Source organism: Sitophilus oryzae, unplaced genomic scaffold, assembly GCF_002938485.1.
Source record: "Sitophilus oryzae breed Bouriz unplaced genomic scaffold, Soryzae_2.0 scaffold_178_pilon_pilon, whole genome shotgun sequence".
Taxonomy (NCBI): Eukaryota; Metazoa; Arthropoda; class Insecta; order Coleoptera; family Curculionidae; genus Sitophilus; species Sitophilus oryzae.
In genome coordinates this window covers 402,204-423,200 of record NW_022146490.1, presented here as the reverse complement: position 1 = coordinate 423,200, position 20,997 = coordinate 402,204, and the positions used below count along the sequence as shown (strand labels likewise).

Here is a 20,997-nt window from a genome sequence, read left to right as displayed (position 1 = left end):
AAGTCAATTTGATCAAACTAGAAAATAATTACTACTGCCTTATACAGGGATAATATATTTTTAACCAATAATACCGGTAGCATACGTAGATTCTTTATCGCTCTGAACTGATCCCTCTTTAGCTTGACGACGTCATATCTCATGGTTATGTCGTCAATGAAATTTTATTTTTATGATTATTAACGATAGATGGCATACCGTTTGCGCTGCTTCTATCTGGACATTTATTATTGTTGATGATGATCCATCGAATAAAACGGGGCCTGTGACCTCGCCAAATGTGACAATTAAAATGAAACTTTTTATTTTAAACCTTACAAACTTTTAAACAAGCATATAATTGCATTTTAAAATTTTACAGTAAATTTAACATAAATTTTATTAATTTAGTATAAATATGTAATTTAATTTGTGATATGTCGAATAAGTAAGAGGGGGGGGGGTAATCACTGCGACCTTAAAGATCTTATGTGTGCCCCCCTTCCTTGAGTCATCACACAATCTATAACGCAACATACCCTTGTTGTAGAAGGGACAGGGTATTTCCCATCCTCCTCTGACAACAGTTCTTCCTCCGAGGGTACACACCCTTCCACGGTTGTGTGTTTGGCCCTCCGTGCCGCTCTTCACAGTCGAGGAGCTTGCCTCCGGCTGAGAAACCCGTGAGGTGAAGGCTGGAGAATCTGTCTCCATTTTCTCCACCTCTTTAACTTGGTCACTCCTTAGACCTGATACCGGTGTTGTCCCGTACCTATAATAGAGGATATGTCCCTCTTTCTCTATTGCCTCCTTGGATTTGAGGTCAATTCATGTATTGTGAGGACCTATATCCTATTTGTGATATCATAAGATTATTATATTTTATTGTAGAAAATCTTTATTTATTATATCACTAGTTCTATTCTATTATTCAATACAGAGATTATGAACGATTCTAACTACTGGCTTATCGTATTTGGTAATATTCATAGATAAACATTCGATTTGGTAACTTAGGTGAAGTTTTATCTCTTTTAAATGTCCGACAATAAAAGGATTAGTAAAAATGTCAATATTTTAGATATTGACTCATACCTGAAAATTGAAGAAAAAAATGAAATAAATATCTTAGTACATTTGTAATGGTGGACTAGTATCAGTCAAGTGTAAAGCAAACTTCAACTGGTTATTTTAAGATATTATAGAACTACTTGTTATTGATGTAAGTAGTTTATTTCCACTAGTAGAGGGTAATTTATAAATTTTGTTATTTGGAAGTGCATAATTTATAGACTTTTATTTTCTTTTAATCAAAATATTTTATGAAATAAAAATTAATTAATTATAAATATATAAACAGCTGTTATTTACATCAACAAAATTCACCTTCTTAACAGCACTTAAGGGACATAAAGGGCCATTACTACCGTTTTCCTGTTTAAAATATTCTAATAAAGTTGCGATGAGTTTTTTACGGCTATTAAGCTATCTTGCACACTTCGCACTAAAAAAGGTTCTAAAAAGAACAATGTTCGACTGCTAGTAAACATTTTTATTTACAGCCATATAAGTAATGATGACATTTCCGACTTTTTGAAGGTTGGAAAATGTCAGTTTTCTAACTTTTACTTCCCACCGTTTCCATCATATCAAAACAAAACGCCTGCCGCCGTATTTCGTCCCCATTTCGTAGCTCTTGGTGCTTTTCATATTTGAAGGAATAGTATTTATGTCGTTTCAAAATTCGAAACGCTGTAGTGTGATCTATTCCTATTGCATCCTCAAGTTGCCTTGTGCTGATCTTTCCATCGTTCTCTTCCACGCACAATAAAACTTCCAAGTCAGTATCATTTCTTGCATCTTCTCTTTGTTCCTGCCTTGCTTCACATCTGCAGTTATTTATTAGGGTACCTTTGATGTCAAATCTCTGGATATTCCTTGCGATTGTAGATTTTCCAGGTATTGGTCTATTCGGATACAGAGCAGCAAACATGTCCGACACCTTTTGATAACTATTTCCTTGATAATACCATTTAATCCTCAATACTTTTTCTTCGGTAGTGTAATTCATGGCTAATATTTTCGATGTAGGTATGAGTTTTTAATAATAATAATAAAGTACTAAATAGATAAATTTCTGAAATGACAACTTCATTTGACGGTTATCTTTTACCTTGACTGGTGCTTATAAGTAAATACAGGGCCATAAGAAAGGAGAAATATTTAAAAAGAAATCGGCGATAACTCGTAAATGGGCTAATCAAAAATATCTAAAGTTATTCTTTTGAATGTGGGTTTTAGTGCTCTTCAATAAACCTAAATAGAATTATTCTCTAAAATAATAAGGGAAGCCAATAATTGACCCCATTAAAATTTACATGGGATTTCCTATGTCCCGCTCGACGATGCAACACCCGGTATAAATATTTTCTATCTAATTTGGAATTAATATAACGACGTATAAATAAACAGCGTATAGTATATGCTGCTTAAAAACGAGGTACTCCTGTATCCAGTTGACTTCTGTAATTAGTTCTTTTACTTTAATTTCATTATTTGTTACAAAACTTTTATCCTTATTTACTACCATAATGGCAGTAGTTTCGCAGTTTTAATATTTCATCTTAATAGCCCCACGGTAGCCACTGACGCTAACCTATTATTCTTCGCTGTTATATTAATTAGATCTGTGTATTTTCATAAATAAGCCACCGAAAACTACCACGATGTTCTGTGATATGTGGCGTGTGCAAAGGCCCAGCAAAACTGTTTATGCACAACGAAACTTTTACCGCTGAAATTACGTGGCGAAACGAAACTTTCCGAACCATTTATATGTGACAAACTTGCTTCTGTACGTAGCGGACATATTTTATCAATTTCGGGCCCGCTTAACAGAATTTTTATTGGGTTAGTTCAGAGTTTTTAGCAACTTTTTCTGGTACTATGTTTGCAATTATCGGTTCACATGATATATCTTTGTTATTTTTATATGTATAACTCTAATTTATCTTATCTAATGGAAAATAAATTTCTTACAGTTTTTAGGTAGTATATAATAAAATTATATAAGAGTTTCTTACCTTGAACTGCTAATATAGAAATGAATTCCACGCTGTGTTCGACATAATGTGGATCAACCTGCTCTCACTACCGGTTTCGGGGCCCTACCCCATCATCAGGTGAGCTTGGGTCGTTTCCACAAAACTGTCGAGCACAGCGCAGAGTATATAAATACGACTTACTTTTAACGTCGTAAAGTAGCGGTAAGATATTAAGTCCCGCATCGCGAGATAGCGGCCTGCGTGCAATTTGTTGCAATTGTGGGAACGACCCAAGCTCACCTAATGATGGGGTAGGGCCCCGAAACCGGTAGTGAGAGCAGGTTGATCTACATTATGTCGAACACAGCGTGGAATTAATTTCTATATTAGCAGTTCAAGGCAAGAAACTCTTATATAATTTTATTATATACCTAAAAACTGCAAGAAATTTATTTTCCATTATATAATTTGGGCTAGCCGAATAAAGCCTTTATTTACTATCGATAGTTGTGCCTCGGTAGTACGAAAGTACTACCATTGCGCGCACGCCGCTATCTCGCGATGCGGGACTTAATATCTTACCGCTACTTTATGACAAGTCGTATTTATATACTCTGCGCTGTGCTCGACATTTTGTGGAAACGACCCAAGCTCACCTGATGATGGGGTAGGGCCCCGAAACCGGTAGTGAGAGCAGGTTGATCCACATTATGTCGAACACAGCGTGGAATTAATTTCTATATTAGCAGTTCAAGGCAAGAAACTCTTATATAATTTTATTTATTTTATCTATGTATGGGTTATTTTAATGGGCTGTTTTAATTTGAAAAATAAAAAAAAATAATTTGCTGCTTAAATTTTGAGAACTACTGGTGGGTTTTCTTTCTTGTAAATTTAATCTACTACCTATATAATTTGATCAACCAATCAAACTTTTAGTAACGTAATCGTGGATGCGATTTTTAAGTTCTTGGTCCAACCATGGACATATTCCGCGCTGGGCTGACTAACTGGAATTTAAATTTTGCGCTGGGGATTCAGATGGTAGCTCTGCTGTAAAAAATGTCAAGTTGCCGCATTTATTTATTTATTTTCTGACATTGGTTTAAATAAATAGTGTTGTGATAATTTAAGCTTAAAAATGTTTACTAGCAGACTATGCAGTCGAACATTGTATAGGTTAAATTAGGTTAGTTGCCATATTATTAAAATGTTATGTTTTTTAACTAAAAATTATAAAAATTTCCAAAATTTTTTCAAAAAATTCCTAAAATCTTTCAAAAAAGTTTCTCGGGTCGAAATGTATTACCCCTAAAAATATATGCAGTTATTTAAAACTCACCCTGTATATGTTTTAATTATTCCAATACATTAATAAATAAAAAATGTTTTGCTGCATTCAATATTTTTAAAATAAAGTTATAAACCATGTACATAAAAAATAACATATTTTTGTATTTTTTAGAAGCAATTTTTCTAAAATAGTAAAACATGTTATATTTTAACCGGTTTATAGACAATATTTATAAAATGAAAAAAAAAATGGTGCAAAAACTTCTATGGATTGAATATCCTGCAAAAATTCATTACTTCAGTTAGTCCCCTGTTTCCCAAGGCTAAGTGTGTTTTAGGTGTTTGTCAATATTGTGTACGTATATTTCGTTTGTTGATATGTTTCAAGTTGTCAAAGGAATATTTATTTACTTAAATGTAAGTAATTAGATATATCAAATGTGATGTGAACATACACACAGTTATTCAGGGTATTGAAGAATTAATTTTTTAAGTTATTTCCAGTCACCCTAAAATAAACATATTAATACCAAAGATCTATTTTTTTAGGTGTATAAATTATATTATCAGGAAATATATCTTTGATTGCAGAGTCAAATTGAGGCACTTTTCTTAAATCATTTACATTAGGTACCAAATGTCTCAAATGGTGTAAATACAATTTAAGAGCAAATTTTTCACCTTCATATAATATAAAATTTTTTTTAATCTCATTTCATCTAGTTTAGATTATCAAGATCACAGTCTATTTAGTACCAGTCTGCCAAATTATGGATTTTTAAGTTAAAATTTGGGATTTAACCTAGATATTAGTATCAGTATCAGCTGGTCAATTTCGCTCTGTCTTAAGTATTCGCATTTAACCTACTATAAGTCTGTGAAGCGAATAACTTTGAATTTGACAGTTCCCGCGGGCTTTTCTAGTGTAAATTTTATTAGGTTAGCAAGTTGCGGCCCTGCTGACGCAATGCCGTCTCTAATAAAACAGCCTCACTTGACTATGGCTGAAATCGCAGTCCATAGTCAATGTAGATAGTTTTAGTGTTAAGAATAATAATTTTAAAAAATATGTGGTCATCTTTTGACAAGTTTATATTAGTTTATTAATTGTAGTAAACATTATATGGTGTGTGGTGTGAATATTTTATATGTAATTTTTTGGATTATATTTGACACTATTTTTTTCATATAACACACTATAATGTTACCCGAAACGTTTTTTTTAAACCAAATAAAAATAATGAAAAACCAAATGAAAACTTAGTCAGCGTTTTTCCCGAATCTAAATCCCAAGAAAATCAAAAATTTTAGAATAATTTTACATATAAAATGACAGCGATTTTAATTTCATCGCTGATGCCTTTTTTTCTGTGATATTGTATTATTTGCAAATATAATTTTTCGAACATTGATACTCGCAAAATATACATATAAATTTTGTGAATGCAAATAATAATACATCACTATTAGTAGATATTGAATGTTTTTTGTTAAATTAGATCGATTTTCAAACCCCAAAATTTAAAATATATTTTACATTTTATCCATTATCTGATGTACCTATTTATTATTTGTGTATTGTAAAACATTTGCTGCATTTGTGTGGTTCATAGTTTATTTGCCAAAGTATTTATTACTATAAATAGGTATATATATATTGTATTTATCAACAAAGAGGAAGTCTTGACCGATCAATTATAACAAAAAAATTGTTTAATTTTTACCTTCAGACCGCTATCCCCAAGAATTTTCTTCTAAGTATTTATTAACTGTATATTATGTATATTTCATGTAAACTATATCATTTTTAAAATACAATGTTTATGAATGAATATGTATTAATAACAATGTATCATGAATACATGTTTTCCATATATTCTACAACATATTTATTAATCCGTAGTATCTAACTAGCGTGACGTCATTAATCTCGCTCCGAGGCTGTTCTATTAGAGACGGCATTGGTCTGATATTTAGAAATGTCAAAAGCTGATGATATTTTACTTTTGGCAATTATGACATTCGTTTTATTATTTTCCTTTTCTATTTCACGAAAGTAAAAAGAGTTACCTATCTGATTCGTTCAGGCACTCAGTTTAAAGAATATCAGTAACTTTTTTGACAGAGGGATTTTATATTTGCCATGTTGGTAAAAAATAACGGTCAAAATTCAAAGTTATTCATTTTATAGACTATACGCCTAAGGCTGAAAACATAGTGGCCAGAGAATAGGTACATTAAAGAAATGCTAACTTCATGTTAAAAAATGGAAACAGACGCCACCTGGTGTCGCCTGGCAGTACTAGCTAAATTGAGGGGAATTGGAGGGGCGGGGCTTAAAAGAGGAGAAATTTTTAAAAAAATATTTTTGTAAGTATCACTGACTTACTGTTTACAGTTAATAAACATATTTTTTATTACTTTAATATAATTTAATGTATTAAAAAAATATGTCTATTAACTTTACACAGCAAATCAATGATATTATTAAAGACTTATTATTTTCAGAGAAAATTCATAGTAAATAAATTACACATTAGTAAACAATATCATTTACTTTTTAGAGCTGCGATTTATATTACAATAATATTGAAATATATATATTTTTTTAACAATGAAAAAGAATATCCCGGAACCTGAAAAAGAAAGATGATCAATAATGACTTAAATTAGTTCAAAATACATTTTGCAAATAACTAGTGAATTGGAAAGATAAACATACTATTAAAAAGACATTTTAGTAGTATATTATCATCTATTTACTGATAATACATAAGTATATAATAGGTAAATAACATGCATAAGGCACTATGATACAACTACCTGTATCATGATAACACACTAACATCACAAAAAATATATGCTAATTTAAATTTCTTTAATGGTCTAATGAAACACTATCTAGCCTCAATGCATGCCATTCCAAAGGCAAAAAAAACTGTTATACCAAATAAATATAAGCTGAATAAAACATAAACCAAGCCAATGTGCATAAACAACCAAAAAATGCATCAAAAAATACTTTTATCAGATCATGCCCTTGGATATATTATGTATTTTATATATCGCACATCCCGTTCAAAAGTTTACTAACTCAAAATAGAGAATATAGAGAACATTGTCAGGAGAAGTAAAAGAAAATTTAAGTTAACGCAATATGCTCCTTTTTGCATATTAATGGCCAAATAATGTAATGTTGATTTAATAAAAATTTAACTGGCATCCTTCTGAGGTATAAATCAGATTAAAAGGACATTGTTTTTGTAATAATTGTTTGTTCTGTAAACATTTTTTGAAGACAATACAGTTTTGAACGGGCTGTGCGATATAAACAAGGATCTTACTATTATTTGAGGTTATAAAGTATTTAAATAATATAAAACATAATCAAAATCATTTTTCATCATAAATTATAGAGGTACTTACGTGTTTTGATATTATTATCAGGAAATAATACGTTTAATTAAACAGGTACGCTGCCAGGCAAGTTCTATCGGCGGGTCTTTGCAAAAGTTGAAATCTAAAAATACAAAACTACGTTTACATCTTAGTTGTATTTACGAATAAAGTATTTGTGTGTAATTTCTGACTTACCAGTTAATTGAATAATCGCATTAAATACATCCAAATGGTAATTTAATATTGTAAAAAGCAAAATTGTTTTAAATCACTTGCCAGGACAGCCCGGCCAGCTTCTTTGTTGGCAAAATGGCCGCGGTATCATGATTTAAGCAATGTGAGTGACAAAGAAAGCCAATGCCTGGCAGATGTTGCTTTCTTTGTCGTTGGTCCTGGCACGTTTAAATTTGACTGTTGCCTGTTTTCCCATACAAGTGACACCCCCGTGATAGTGGCGCGACGAGGAGAGCGGCGAGCAAGCAGCGCGATATCGAGCCTTGGCCCTATTGAAAAGCGTCAATCTTTTGGGTCAAAGTCATATTCATTCCGACTGAGAGATCCTTTTTTTCAGTGTGGGTGCCTTCCATGGACCCTAAAATAACTGACTTGGTTTGGGATGAGATCTCCCAACTTTCAGTAGTTGAAGAACTGCGTTCCGAGACTTGGCTTTTGTACATTTTTGTGTTTGTTAAAAAACTGCCAGCTCCCCAAAAATACGCTAACAGAAAGAAACAAAAACAATGCGTTGTGACAGAGCGAGAGCGAATATTTTACTCGGCGTCCCCAAAAAAAAAATTTAAACGAAACGAATTGTTGCTAAACTGTGTTTTTACTCGATAAAAACGGGGGGACAATTTCAAATAGTTAGTTCCCGACGCACAATACATTTATTGTTTCGGAATTGCAACCTCGCATAAAGAATGCCTTTCTACCAATATAATAATTTTTGCCGGACAGTTTCAGTGCATATGTCACAGGTTTATTACGGTCATATTTTAGGATACATTTGTCGTGGGGCCTGATTTACGGGCAAACAAAACGTAAAATCTGGTATTTTAATATTAAATGGGAGGCACGCTACGGATTTGCGAAAATATCAAATATTTAAATTGCATACAGCCGAAAAAAATGCCAACGATTCTTTCGATGGATGAATTATTCGAAAATATTCGTTATTTTTGTTATCAGATAAACCGGTATCGTAATATTTATGTTTTGTTTTAATAATCTATCGAAAATATATATCTAGATGTTTAATTACGAGAATGTTATATTAATGTAATGAGGTTATACAGAGTGGTCCGAACTGTATTATAATAATAAGTAAAAAAGTTCGTATAAATGTATGTCCTAAAATGCCTAGTTTCGGAGATACAGCGCAGCGTGTAGATGTTTCATTTTTATTCCGATTTTTTCCAAATAATTTCTGAAGTTACGTCAATATATGGATGAAAGTTTGTGTCTGGGAGTTTTTTGACATGAGAAATTTGATTTTGATATCAGTATGACTGCTACTTTTAGAGGGCGTCACCTACATATTTTTTAACTGGTTTGAAGTGTAATAACTTTTCGTTCGTAACTGTATAAAACTATTGAGTAAAAAAAATATACATTTGCGACGTTTTTTAGGTAAAAAAATGTCTCTTGGTAAAAATCGCTACGAGTAATGGGTTTCGAGATATTCAGAAACGAAATTATCAATACCTGTCATCATTGACATAAATTAAACATGTTGACTAAATAGTTATTAGACTGAAATCATAAATTTGAATTGTTTTTGTGCCAAAAGTTCAACAGAAACTCTTTTATCATAATTTTTTCGAAGAAAAATATATGATTAATTTAAAAAAATAAAATGTTCCCAAATTTATTATTTCAGTGAAATAACTATCTACTCAACATTTTTTCAATAATGATTTGTATTGTCTATTTCCATTTTAAATATCTTGAGAACAGTTGCTCGTAGCGATTTTTACCAAGAGACATTTTTTACGTAAACAAATACAGAAATGTATATTTTGTCCCTTATTAGTTTTATACAGGTACGGACGAAAAGTTATTACTCTTCAAACCAGTGAAAAGATATGTAGGTGACGCACTCTACAAGTAAGAGTCATATTGTCATCAAAATCAAATTTCTTACGTCAAAAAACTCCCAAATACCAATTTTCATCCAAATATTGACGTTACCACGGAAATTATTTGGAAAAAATCGAAATAAAAATAAAAACTTCTACATCCTGTATCTCCGAAAGTAAGCATTTTAGAACATACATTTATACGAACTTTTTTACTTAGTTTTATCTGCAGAATAAGTTGCTAAAGTTTCCGGAATACAGTACGGACAACCCTGTATATTGGTATTATTTAATAAAACAAAAACATGGTGAATAGTGAATATACCTGAATTTTCCATTTTCATTTTGGGTTTAACTTAAACAAAACGTAATGGAGGACCTTAGAAATCCATATAAGTAATAAGAAATTTTGATTTTTAATAGAATTTATAGAAAAATAGTCTCAATAACATGTAAATTTCGAAATATTATTAACTAGCTCTTATTATTAAAATACTTCATATTATAAAAATAAAAAGTAAACAACTAAGTTATCGACGATAATTCTTTATTATTTCGAAAATGCTGTTCATATTTATTTGTGTCTTATAGATTATTTTTCAATATCTAGTAATACCTGCTAATACTCAGCGATAACAGCCCCGACTTATCTGCTGTATCACGTCGTAACGATAAATATTAAAATCCACACGTATCTCCATTTTTTTAAAACTGTTATTTTACAGCTAGGCGTGATTTCAAAACGAATCTTACGAATCTAGATAGTGTAGTGAGTTATATTAGTAAAAAAACAACCAAGAAATGGAAGAAAATGGTGAAGAATCAGTCCAGCAATCCAAAGTAAGAAATTTAGTTCATGCCTACGAGAAACAAACAAATTATACGGAGTCTGTAGAAGAATTTGGGTTGAGACCTAGAGCTAAATCTATCGGAAATGCTCTCACTTATAAACTATTCCGAGACCCAAACCTAGAATTTAATACTCTACTGGATATAGAGAAGGAAATTGTGAAAATCGATGCACATTTAAACTACTATGAAATCTACGAAAAAGAAACTCATGTAGCTTTCCAAGAACAAATATTTGAAGTACTCAAAGCCCTTGTAAGCGTGGATCCTGAAGGTTGCGAAACGACCATCCAGAAAAAGAAAGAGCTTATACGCCAAACACAAAAACTGTCCAAAATACTTAATTCCAAACTTCCCTACGACAACAGTCGATCAGGGTATAAGTTTAGGAAAGGCCTGGCCTTCAAGAGGGAAGAAAATACCGTTTCTACAACGGGCAGGTTTGAGAACCATAAAACCTCTTCATTCTCAAGTCAAGCTAGTGTCAGTAGTCTAAACAAGTCACTAGAGTCCTTACACTCTTTGAAGGATACTACTGATTATGCTAGGTCAGATGAATTACCAGATCACTTACAAAACCACGGTGAAATACCTCAACCAGATACAACTATACAGAGTCTTCCAGAAAATGAAGTGGAAGCTCCTAAACCGAAATCCGTATCCAGGCTTGCGAGGTTTTTTTCATTCAGAACAGAAACTAAACCCGAAATTAAAGTAGGGTCTTCGTCGTACTCTAGTATTTCCAAGTCTGCATCATTTAGTTCAAAAACAAACAAATATCAAACTTACAAGAGCTACAAGGACCAGAAAAAGCTCACTAAAGATGAGTTCAATGAAACTGAAGAAGAACTTGGCAAGGAAGGTCATGAAGTAGACAGCAACGAACATCTGGATAGTACCGATACTAACGATAATAAAGTTCAACCAGAATGGTCAGTTAATGATACGTATGTCGAGCCCAGTGAAGAAACTGAGGACCAAGACAATGAAGAAGTGCGAACAAATATATCTGTTTCCAAACTGAAAAGCTTCTTTGAGGAAAGAAAGGAAGAGGATAGAGAAGGTATTTGTTTTTGTTATTTTTTAAATCAATTAATTTTCGTTATAGCAAGCCAGTTCTAGATGCTTTGAATACATTTATTATTACCTTTGAATAGAAAAAAATAAGCCTATACCTTTCATCAGGTGATAGGGAAGCCAACCAGAGCTCTAAATATTTAGACACATACTTTTACAAGCATCTAGGACGAAAATTAACTAAACTATTCTTAACTAACAAAATAACTAACACATTAATACTGAATAGTTGCAGGTTTAGGGTTACTAACAAATAAACGAACTAGATTTAATACGGGCTTTGATATACCGTACACTGAGATGAACTTAGGACAATTTAGGCTAAAGCGAGCTCTTTCAGGGAACTATCTGAACTTTGGCGCTGGGATACTGAGGAAGGTGGACATTGAAAAGAAAGCCGAAATGAATAAAAGTAAAAGCACTTCAGATCTGTTGGATAGACAGCGAAGGTACAAGTTTGATGATGAAGAGTTAGACGATGATGTAACCAAAGAAATTGATGATGAGGATGAAGAAGTGCATGGGGTTGTTTTGGGTAGTGAGCGATTGGATGATGTTAATAATAATGAAGATGAAGGTATGAATAACATATAATTTTATCACGTATTTGGAGAATCATCTTCCTAATTAAAAAATTGTGTTAAATTTTAACCAATTTTGGAATGTTTGAAAATATTGCTTATTAAAAGCATAAACCTTTTTGCAAAATTATCTAAAATTAATGTAACGTTCACAATCAAAGGAAACAGCTTATCAGTGTTTTTTTACTACTAAAACAAATTTGCCTAGCAGAGGGAAAAAATGCTTAACGTTTCGGGAAGTATATTTCTCTAAAACACAAGAAGAAAATAGAGAAACTATTTAAAATTATTTTGAAAGAAGAACTTCTAATTAGACCGAGGAAAAGTAGTAATTTTAATTAAGTTAACTGTTATTTCTATGTCTAATTATCCTTTTCTGTTTATCTTACTGTCATTGTTCAATTTATTTGTGAATTTGTCTTTAAATTATCTAACAGAAAAAACTTCAAGTGAAGTAGTTATTGATTGTGATAACAGTTTAATTGGAATAATTTAATTTACATAATGACTCACTGTCATTCTCTTCTTTGTAAATATGCACACGAGAAAAGTGTGTATTATTTATTTAAACAATTATAAAATGAAGCTGAATACCTTGTTAAGCCAAATTTGAATTTTAGCTTCTGCTTCTACAGGGTTGTTCACCACATACGACACGGAGTATGGTAGCTAAACGATTAGATTTTTACAAATTGTAAGTCCTGGGTTCGTTGAAGGACTATTAGAGCTACAATTTAAAAATATTTTTACAAGATACAGAGTGTCCCAAATAAGTTAAAAATATTATAGTTGTATTTTTTTAAATGGAACACCCTGTATATTATTCTATTTTTAGATTCTACGATTGAAATAAAGGTAAATTTGACTAAGGTTTATCACACTTAAACCTGACCGTTTTTGAAATATTTTCAATTTTATGAAATTGCACTAAAAATTTTAAGGCTTTATTTCTCCAAGGGTATCAAAGTTTTAATACTAAATATTTACTGAAGATTATTTATTGATCAGATATTGTGTTGCTATAATAAAATTTTACTACCTTATACAGAGTGTTCAAAATTTATATTAAATAATTACTAGCTTTAAACGGCAATAACTTGTTTAATTTAAATGGAACACCCTATATATTTTACATGAATCACATGCACAATGTAATTGTCTATCAAATTGTATTATACCATTTTTTACCTATCTCTTCAAGTTTTTGTAGAAAATGCATTTTCTTATAATTTAGACCTCATTTATCACTATACCCATGAAATATTGACATTTTAGATTATTTTTAAAGATGTAACAAATTTTCAAAGAGTACAGATACTAATATTGTCGATATAGTTCGCTTATTTCATTAAAAAATAAAAAAAAAACTGTTTAAATATTTTTTGTTAACAAGGACCAATTAATATGAACCCTAGCATTCAAACTACATTAATTGACTGGTACGTTGATTAATAATATTTGCTCCAAATACTCAAAAACTGAATTTTGTGTGTGTATTAGACAGTGTGGTAAAAAGTAACACTTTATACATTTTATTTCATTTTTTGACGAATGCTTATTTATAAAAACAGAAACGTTCATCTTCATAACTTATTATTATATTGATTGAGTCAAATTCACACACACATTTATTTAGAATACTTTATTAATTAAACTAAAACTAATTTTTGGTCGGAAATAATGGATATGTATATTTAATTGGTATACTCTTTCATAAAGATTTAAATAGTTTTTTTTTGTATACCAATGGGCTTGCAATACATTTTGTACATATATGTTGCTTTAAAAAAATCTGAAATGTCAATATTCCATGGCTATAGTGATAAATGAGGTCTAAATTATAAGAAAATGCATTTTCTACGAAAACTTGAAGAGATGGGTAAAAATGGTATAATACAATTTGATAGACAATTATATTGTGCATCTGATTCACCTAAAATATATAGGGTGTTCTATTTAAATTAAACAAGTTATTGCCGTTTAAAGCTAGTAATTATTTAATATACATTTTTGGACACTCTGTATAAGGTACTAAAATTTTTATTATTGCAACACAATATCTGATCAATAAATAATCGTCAGTAAATATTTAGTATTAAAAACTTTCATACCCTTGGAGAAATGAAGCCTTAACATTTTTACTGCAATTTCATAAAATTGAAAATATTTAAAAAACGGTAAGGTTTAAGTGTGATAAACCTTAATCAAATTTACCTTTATTTCAATCGTAGAATCCAAAAATAGAATAATATACAGGGTGTTCTATTTAAAAAAATAAAACTATATTATTTTTTACTTATTTGGTACACTCTGTATCTTGTAAAAATATTTTTAAATTGTAGCTCTAGTAGTCCTTCAACGAACCCAAAACTTACAATTTATAAAAATCTAATCGTTTAGCTACAATATTCCGTGTCGTATGTGGTGAAAAACCCTGTATACAGGTTGTTAGCTCGACAGTTACTTATAGGGGAACAGAATGGCAACACTGCCTATTAAGAACGCATGAACTTATAGGGTTTTCTGCCGACACGTCGCGTCGCGACGTTTATCGACGAGCGGGCCGAGGTTGCCATATTTCAACCATAAAGCTCTTGCTGCGAGTAATAAACAAATTAACAACCTGTATAGCCGAGTACGTATATGTTGTCCTAACATTCTGTAGTCGCAGAACTAAGCATTAAAACGTTTAGCGAAATATATGTAGGTATCCCAAATTTCAGTTTTTTTAAATTTGAAGAGCTTTGACATGTATTGACTATTTTTATTCTAAATATCTTGAGACGCGAGCTTTATCAAGAGACATGACCGGAAATGTATATTTGTTACTCAGTAGTTTTATACAGGTACGGACAAAAAATTATTACTCTTCAAAACAGTTAAAACACAGATAGGTAGCACCCCCTGCAAATAGAGGTCATATTGATATCAAAATCATAATTCTCTTATCATAAAACTCCTAGACACCAATTTTTATCCAAATATTGACGTTACTTCAGAAATTATTTGGAAAAATGCAAAATAAAAATGAAACTTTTACACCCTGTATCTCCGAAACGAAGCATTTGAGGACATACATTTATAGGAACTTTTTTACTTATTTTTTCTCTGCAAAATATGCTGAAGAGTTTTCCGATATTCGGACCACCCTGTATATAGGTAAATTTTGTTCAATTAAGTTATTTTGATTTCAAAAATAACATAGTATTTTTTTTATTTACAACACTTTGTAGTGTTTGATTACCAATCTATTTTCTATTTGAAGCATATAGAAATTTACGTATATAACTACTAAATCTACTTAAAACAATAGATAAAATAATAATGAGCTTAGAGTATTATTAATCCCTAAAAATATAATAGATATTTCAATTATATCATAAAAATTTAATTGAATACTATATTTTTTCCCATTGTTAGAGCCATATAGTTTTATATATAGAATATTATAAAACAGTGTTTTAATATTTTATTAGTTTATAAAATATCATTGATTTATTCATTAATTAAAATTAATTAATAACAAAAACAATAAAAAACGCAAATAAATTTAAACAATACAAAGGTAAATGTTGGTAATTATAACAAATTATTTATATTATCATTTAAAATTATAAGATAAAAGACTAGTAAAAAACAAAAACAATAGATTTTTCATATATTTTTAAAATAATCCGTTAGCCACAAAAGCTGAACTTATTTCAATCTAATTTTTACAGTATTATTTGACGTACCTTTTAATTTTTGTATTTACTTATTTTGCTAAAATAGTTATGTTATAAAATATATGTTTTTAGAAGAAATACCCAAAAAAGAAGATATTGATCTTCAACATCACAACGTATCAGTAAATGCACTGAAACAAACGTTTGGTAAATACTTTCACAAAAATATTGGATGATATATAAAATACGATATTTTTTAGAAAGAATCAACTCACAAGTTGCAGAGTATAATGAAGTAAACAAAATAATACATAGAACAACTAGAGGTCATCATCATAAGAGTGAATCAGGTAGATGAAATTTTAGAAATAATGTTATATTCAAATATACATTAAATTTTTATTTCTTTGTAGTACAAATTACAAACTTTGGTGGTGAAGAGCTTAGTCTGAGTAGGAAATCGTCGCTTGAAGATCCAATACAGTTCAGGATAGCAACCCAAAGTTCAGAAGGTACCTACATTATTTTAAAAAAAATCTAAATTAATTATATGTTTGTCTTGTGCAGATTACCATTCTGAAACTCCCTTTGAGTATCAAACAAATGAAGAATATTTAGTAAAATCAAGACATCAGAGTACAGATGATGATCATGAAGAACACAATGTCAATAAGAATCACGATGGTAAAATTAAGATACTTATAATGAACTGTATATAAATATATTTTTATTTCAGAAATTTTTACTGAGATACAAGATGAAATTGAGTCTTCATCTAAAGAACAGAAAGAAGATGTGCCTATTTTAGAAGTACCAGTACAGTTGAGGATAAGCAATTTTGAAGCACAAGGTACATAAAAATTATTTATTATTATAAAATAAATTTACTCAATAAAATTATTTTTTTTTTCAGATAAATTAGGACAAGAGACTTTAGAAGAAGAAAATACCAAAGCTCAGGGTATAGAATAATTATTTTTATCATATTTAATTGTATTATTAATTTTAATAAAAATAATTATTAGATAAGCAAAAATCAAATATATTTATCAGTATTAAAAGTAGTTTTAGTTTTTTATCATTGTGTATTTTTAGAAATAGAAAAATATAATACTAAGAACAAAATTAGTGATAAAGCAATACCTAATCCTCAACTATGTGTAAATGAACAGGCGGACTTAAGATTAGATGAGAATAATTCAGTTAATGATTTTATACATGGTGTGTAAAAGTAAATACAAAATTATTTTAAAAAACTAATCATTATTTACTAAAATTTTAGAGGATATTTCCTCCGATCAGAATGACGAAGAAAGTAGCGAATTATTTGAAGAAAACAAAAATTCTTTATTAACATCTGCTCAAGATATAATTAGTACGAATAATATCAAAATTTCCAATTTTAAAGGTATTTTAAATATTATATTAGTATTTAAATTTTTTATCATATTTATTTATATTATTTTCTAGACACTCAATTAAAAGAGCATAAAGAACAGCAAAATGTTATTATAGATTACGAGCAAATAGACGGTGAGTACCAGTTTAATTTTAAATTATTTAAATATAGTAATAAATTTACAACATAATTGCAGATCCTATTGCAGATCATAAAACTACAGAAGATTCTGATTCATTGCTAGAAGTACCAGTAGAACTAATAGTTAGAGATAATATTCCTGCTGAGCAAAATGTAGAACATGGTAAATCTTAAATATAATCTTAATGTAATTTTGATTACTACTGTAATTATTTTTTCTATAGAAAAAGATATCGATGTAATTCAAATAACACCAGAAGAGAAAGTTCTTCAAGTTGAAAACACTCCAGCAAACAACTATGATTTAACTCAAAGGGAAGGAAATATAGATGGTGTTGAAAATGTTGAAAATAGTATGCTGTAGCAAAACAATACAATCAGGCTTTTATAAATGTGTTATATGTTTTAGGTACCAATGAAGATGAAGAAACATGTACCAACCAAACATCGGATGAGATACTGAATGTATCAGATGAATTAGATACAACTTCAGAACATGAACCAGAATCTAGTAAGAACGTATATATTATTATATGTTATTTTAATTTAACAGTAAATATATTTTTCTGTCAATTTTTCAATGAATCTCTCTAAAGCGCTCATTCTTTTGCTGAACATACTATATTCGAACTAAAAGTTAAACGTTTTAATCTGTATTAATTTCTTTGGTTCTCTTCCAGAATACAAAGAAAGCACGAATACCAAAGATGATAACAGTGAAGATATAAGAACTTCAGTTACTGCAGAAATAAGTATGTAAAGATCAGAGTATAGTTGAAAATTTAGTGTATAATTTTTAATAGGTAATTTTAGCTCAGAAAACACTCAGGAGCTAACTGTTGTAAATAAAACAGAAGATTCAAAGTTAACAGAAGCAGAAAACATTAATAATAATGTGATATTAAGTAAGTTTACAAACAAAAAAATGACACATCAATTGATTATAAAAATATAAAATTACAGATGAAGTTGATTTAAAAGAAACACCAACAAAATTTGAAGTTTCCACTAACGATACAAAGATTGAAAAAGAATGTAAGGTTTTGATCTACTAACTATATTAATATATATGTTACCAAAAAAAGCAAAGCACCATCGATTCTAAAGAAGATTTTTTTAGGTACTAATGATACAGAGCATGAAGTTGTAGGAAGTAGTCTACCAACACCAAAAATTACTAATTTTTCTTCAGATAATGAGGAGAATAAAAGTAAGAATTTCTACTATAAAACCTAGACTCACATGTAAATTTTAATTATGTTTGCCATAGATGTAGTACAACCTGATGAAGATAGTGGTGTGGCAGAAGAAGCTCAAGAAACTGTCCAAATTAACGAAGATTCCAACGAAAGTAACTTAGAAGGTATTATAACTTGTAGTTAAAGTTGAATAAAATCAATAACATTCACTATCATAGATTTAGATAGAGTTCATATTGAAGAAATAGAGCATCATAATGGTATAGATGATAACTTCCAAGACAGCAATGTTATCATTTCGGAAGCATCTGACTTTGAAGATGGTGATAACAAATCATTGCTGGAGATACCCCCTGAGCTGAGAGTTACTAATTTTGATATAGATCATAGTAAGTAGGAAATAGAAAGAAAGAAATATAATTCCCTGTTTTATTTAAAAATCATTTTTAGATGCTGTAAGTGTCGGAGTGGTCACTCCAAACTCTACAGAATTAACTATATCAAATCATCAGTCTATAGAAAATATAAATAATGGTAAGTTGGAAGTAGTTAATTTAGTATATTTGTAAATAATCGAATACAAATTTTATATTAATTTTAGGATATACGATTTCAAACGGAACACATATAAGCCAGTCGTCAGAATCCATGAGTTTATTAAAAAGTGTTGGGACACTAACAGCATTAAAATCAAGTAAATCTGTAATCACATTTTGAATTATTTTTTCATTCATTATTGTTTTTATTTTTAATTAGGCACTACCTCATCTAAAACTGTTTTGGTTGGAACAACACAATCTACGTTTTCAGAGAAACATACTATACATCATAGTAAGTTTGCTGGTATTCTCTTAACATGTTACATATACCATACGATTAAAAAAACAGCGTCAAAGGCGACTGGGGAATGACAATTATTGATAATAATTTTTGGTGAGGTCAATATCTTGACGTCATTTACTAAAAATTGACATAAAACTTATCACAATTTAACACTAATTATAGAAAAATTAAAAAAGAATAAAACATTTCCAGACACTCCAAAAATGTTCCAAAAATACTTCTTTTGCGAATTTTCAACTACACCATTTAAACAATCATTACCTCCTTTTAATGCCAACTGCCAGTAAGCGCCATTAAAAAGTAAAGAAGTGCACGGGCCAAATAAATAACGTCTAGGGCTTGACCTCGCCAAAATTATCATCGATCTTCATTCCTCAGCCGTCTTTGACGTCGTTTTTTTCGATTATATGGTACATTTAGTTGATTAATAGCAATCATTTCTTAATTGAATGATGTTCAAGATCTATGGTATAAGTAGAATCTAGTACAAGTTAAAGGAAATTTCAGAAATTGCACAAAAAATCGCTTTTTGATTATTAGAAAAATATTTTCAATATCTCTTATAAATTGTTGCTATGTACACTGTCCCATTTTGGTTACAAGTCATAAAAAAAATCACAGTTTTAACAGAGTTCATGTATTTCTTAGATCAACTTTTAAAGTAGATAGAATATACATTATGTTGTAAGAGAATTAACTATTATCACATTAACAGGTTCCACAACATCTCATAGAACAGTAACATCTTCGTCACGTGATGCAACAATTTCAGAAGTTCACAGTTCTTCAGACGATTCTAATTTAGAGTTATCTAGACGTAAGTTAAAAGTTTCAGTTAAATCAAAATGGAAATACTCTATTTTCTTTTTTATTTCTCAGAAAATGGTAAATTAACTACGAACAATTCCAGCGCAACAACAGTAGTGACGTCCCAAACTATACAAGGATCGAAAAAAGTAACGGAAACGAAAAATACCAATCTAAAAACGGCCATGTCTCTAAACTTGTCTCAAGAAAATATCATCGATGAAATTCTGAGTGATAACGATAATATTGAAAATTTAGACGAAGAGTTTGAAAGTCTAGTACTAGAAGATAATAAATAAATATAAACATACTTATTATTTTTGTATAGGAATGTATCTAAGTTATTGCAAATTTTCTTTGTGTTTTGAGTTATTTTATTTTTATATTTTATTTCGTGCTCATACTTAGTAATTTGTTATCAAATTAGTTAAGTGCCATGTTAATTAATTATGTTTAACAAATTATGTTTTGGTATGTACTTTTGCTTTGTGTTGTTTTATGTTTTATAGTATTATTATTTATTAAATTATTTTTATTGTGGTGGCGCATTCTTTATTAATTTTTTATGACGTTGTTTACAACACTTAAAAATTATTTTTTCCTGACCTTGTCAACCTTGTTTGCTGAGCAGGTAAAAGACCAT

The 20,997-nt window shown here is 29.9% G+C and overlaps 1 protein-coding gene across 6 annotated transcripts in view; it reads left to right on the top strand.

The window, feature by feature from the left end:
- The window catches only part of LOC115882595 (probable serine/threonine-protein kinase kinX), a 21,694-nt gene extending 864 nt beyond the window's left edge, over positions 1-20,830 (top strand). Inside the window, exons 1-26 of one of the 6 annotated variants that reach the window (XM_030900788.1) lie at positions 4,636-4,733; positions 10,519-11,705; positions 11,949-12,296; positions 16,098-16,172; positions 16,226-16,315; positions 16,379-16,477; positions 16,533-16,649; positions 16,702-16,815; positions 16,879-16,926; positions 17,061-17,186; positions 17,248-17,373; positions 17,436-17,498; positions 17,561-17,668; positions 17,730-17,858; positions 17,915-18,016; positions 18,186-18,257; positions 18,309-18,410; positions 18,469-18,540; positions 18,626-18,715; positions 18,776-18,868; positions 18,923-19,093; positions 19,155-19,238; positions 19,306-19,398; positions 19,461-19,535; positions 20,263-20,364; positions 20,427-20,830. In XM_030900788.1, coding sequence (XP_030756648.1) covers positions 10,595-11,705; positions 11,949-12,296; positions 16,098-16,172; positions 16,226-16,315; positions 16,379-16,477; positions 16,533-16,649; positions 16,702-16,815; positions 16,879-16,926; positions 17,061-17,186; positions 17,248-17,373; positions 17,436-17,498; positions 17,561-17,668; positions 17,730-17,858; positions 17,915-18,016; positions 18,186-18,257; positions 18,309-18,410; positions 18,469-18,540; positions 18,626-18,715; positions 18,776-18,868; positions 18,923-19,093; positions 19,155-19,238; positions 19,306-19,398; positions 19,461-19,535; positions 20,263-20,364; positions 20,427-20,653 — 3,837 coding nt within the window. In that variant the 5' untranslated portion in view covers positions 4,636-4,733; positions 10,519-10,594 and the 3' untranslated portion in view covers positions 20,654-20,830. Of the gene's footprint in view, positions 1-4,635; positions 4,734-10,396; positions 11,706-11,948; positions 12,297-16,097; positions 16,173-16,225; positions 16,316-16,378; positions 16,478-16,532; positions 16,650-16,701; positions 16,816-16,878; positions 16,927-17,060; positions 17,187-17,247; positions 17,374-17,435; positions 17,499-17,560; positions 17,669-17,729; positions 17,859-17,914; positions 18,017-18,185; positions 18,258-18,308; positions 18,411-18,468; positions 18,541-18,625; positions 18,716-18,775; positions 18,869-18,922; positions 19,094-19,154; positions 19,239-19,305; positions 19,399-19,460; positions 19,536-20,262; positions 20,365-20,426 lie in introns of those variants that run through there. The other 5 variants (XM_030900786.1, XM_030900791.1, XM_030900789.1 and 2 more) reach the window with 5 other exon arrangements.
- The last annotated feature ends 167 nt before the right edge of the window (positions 20,831-20,997 follow it).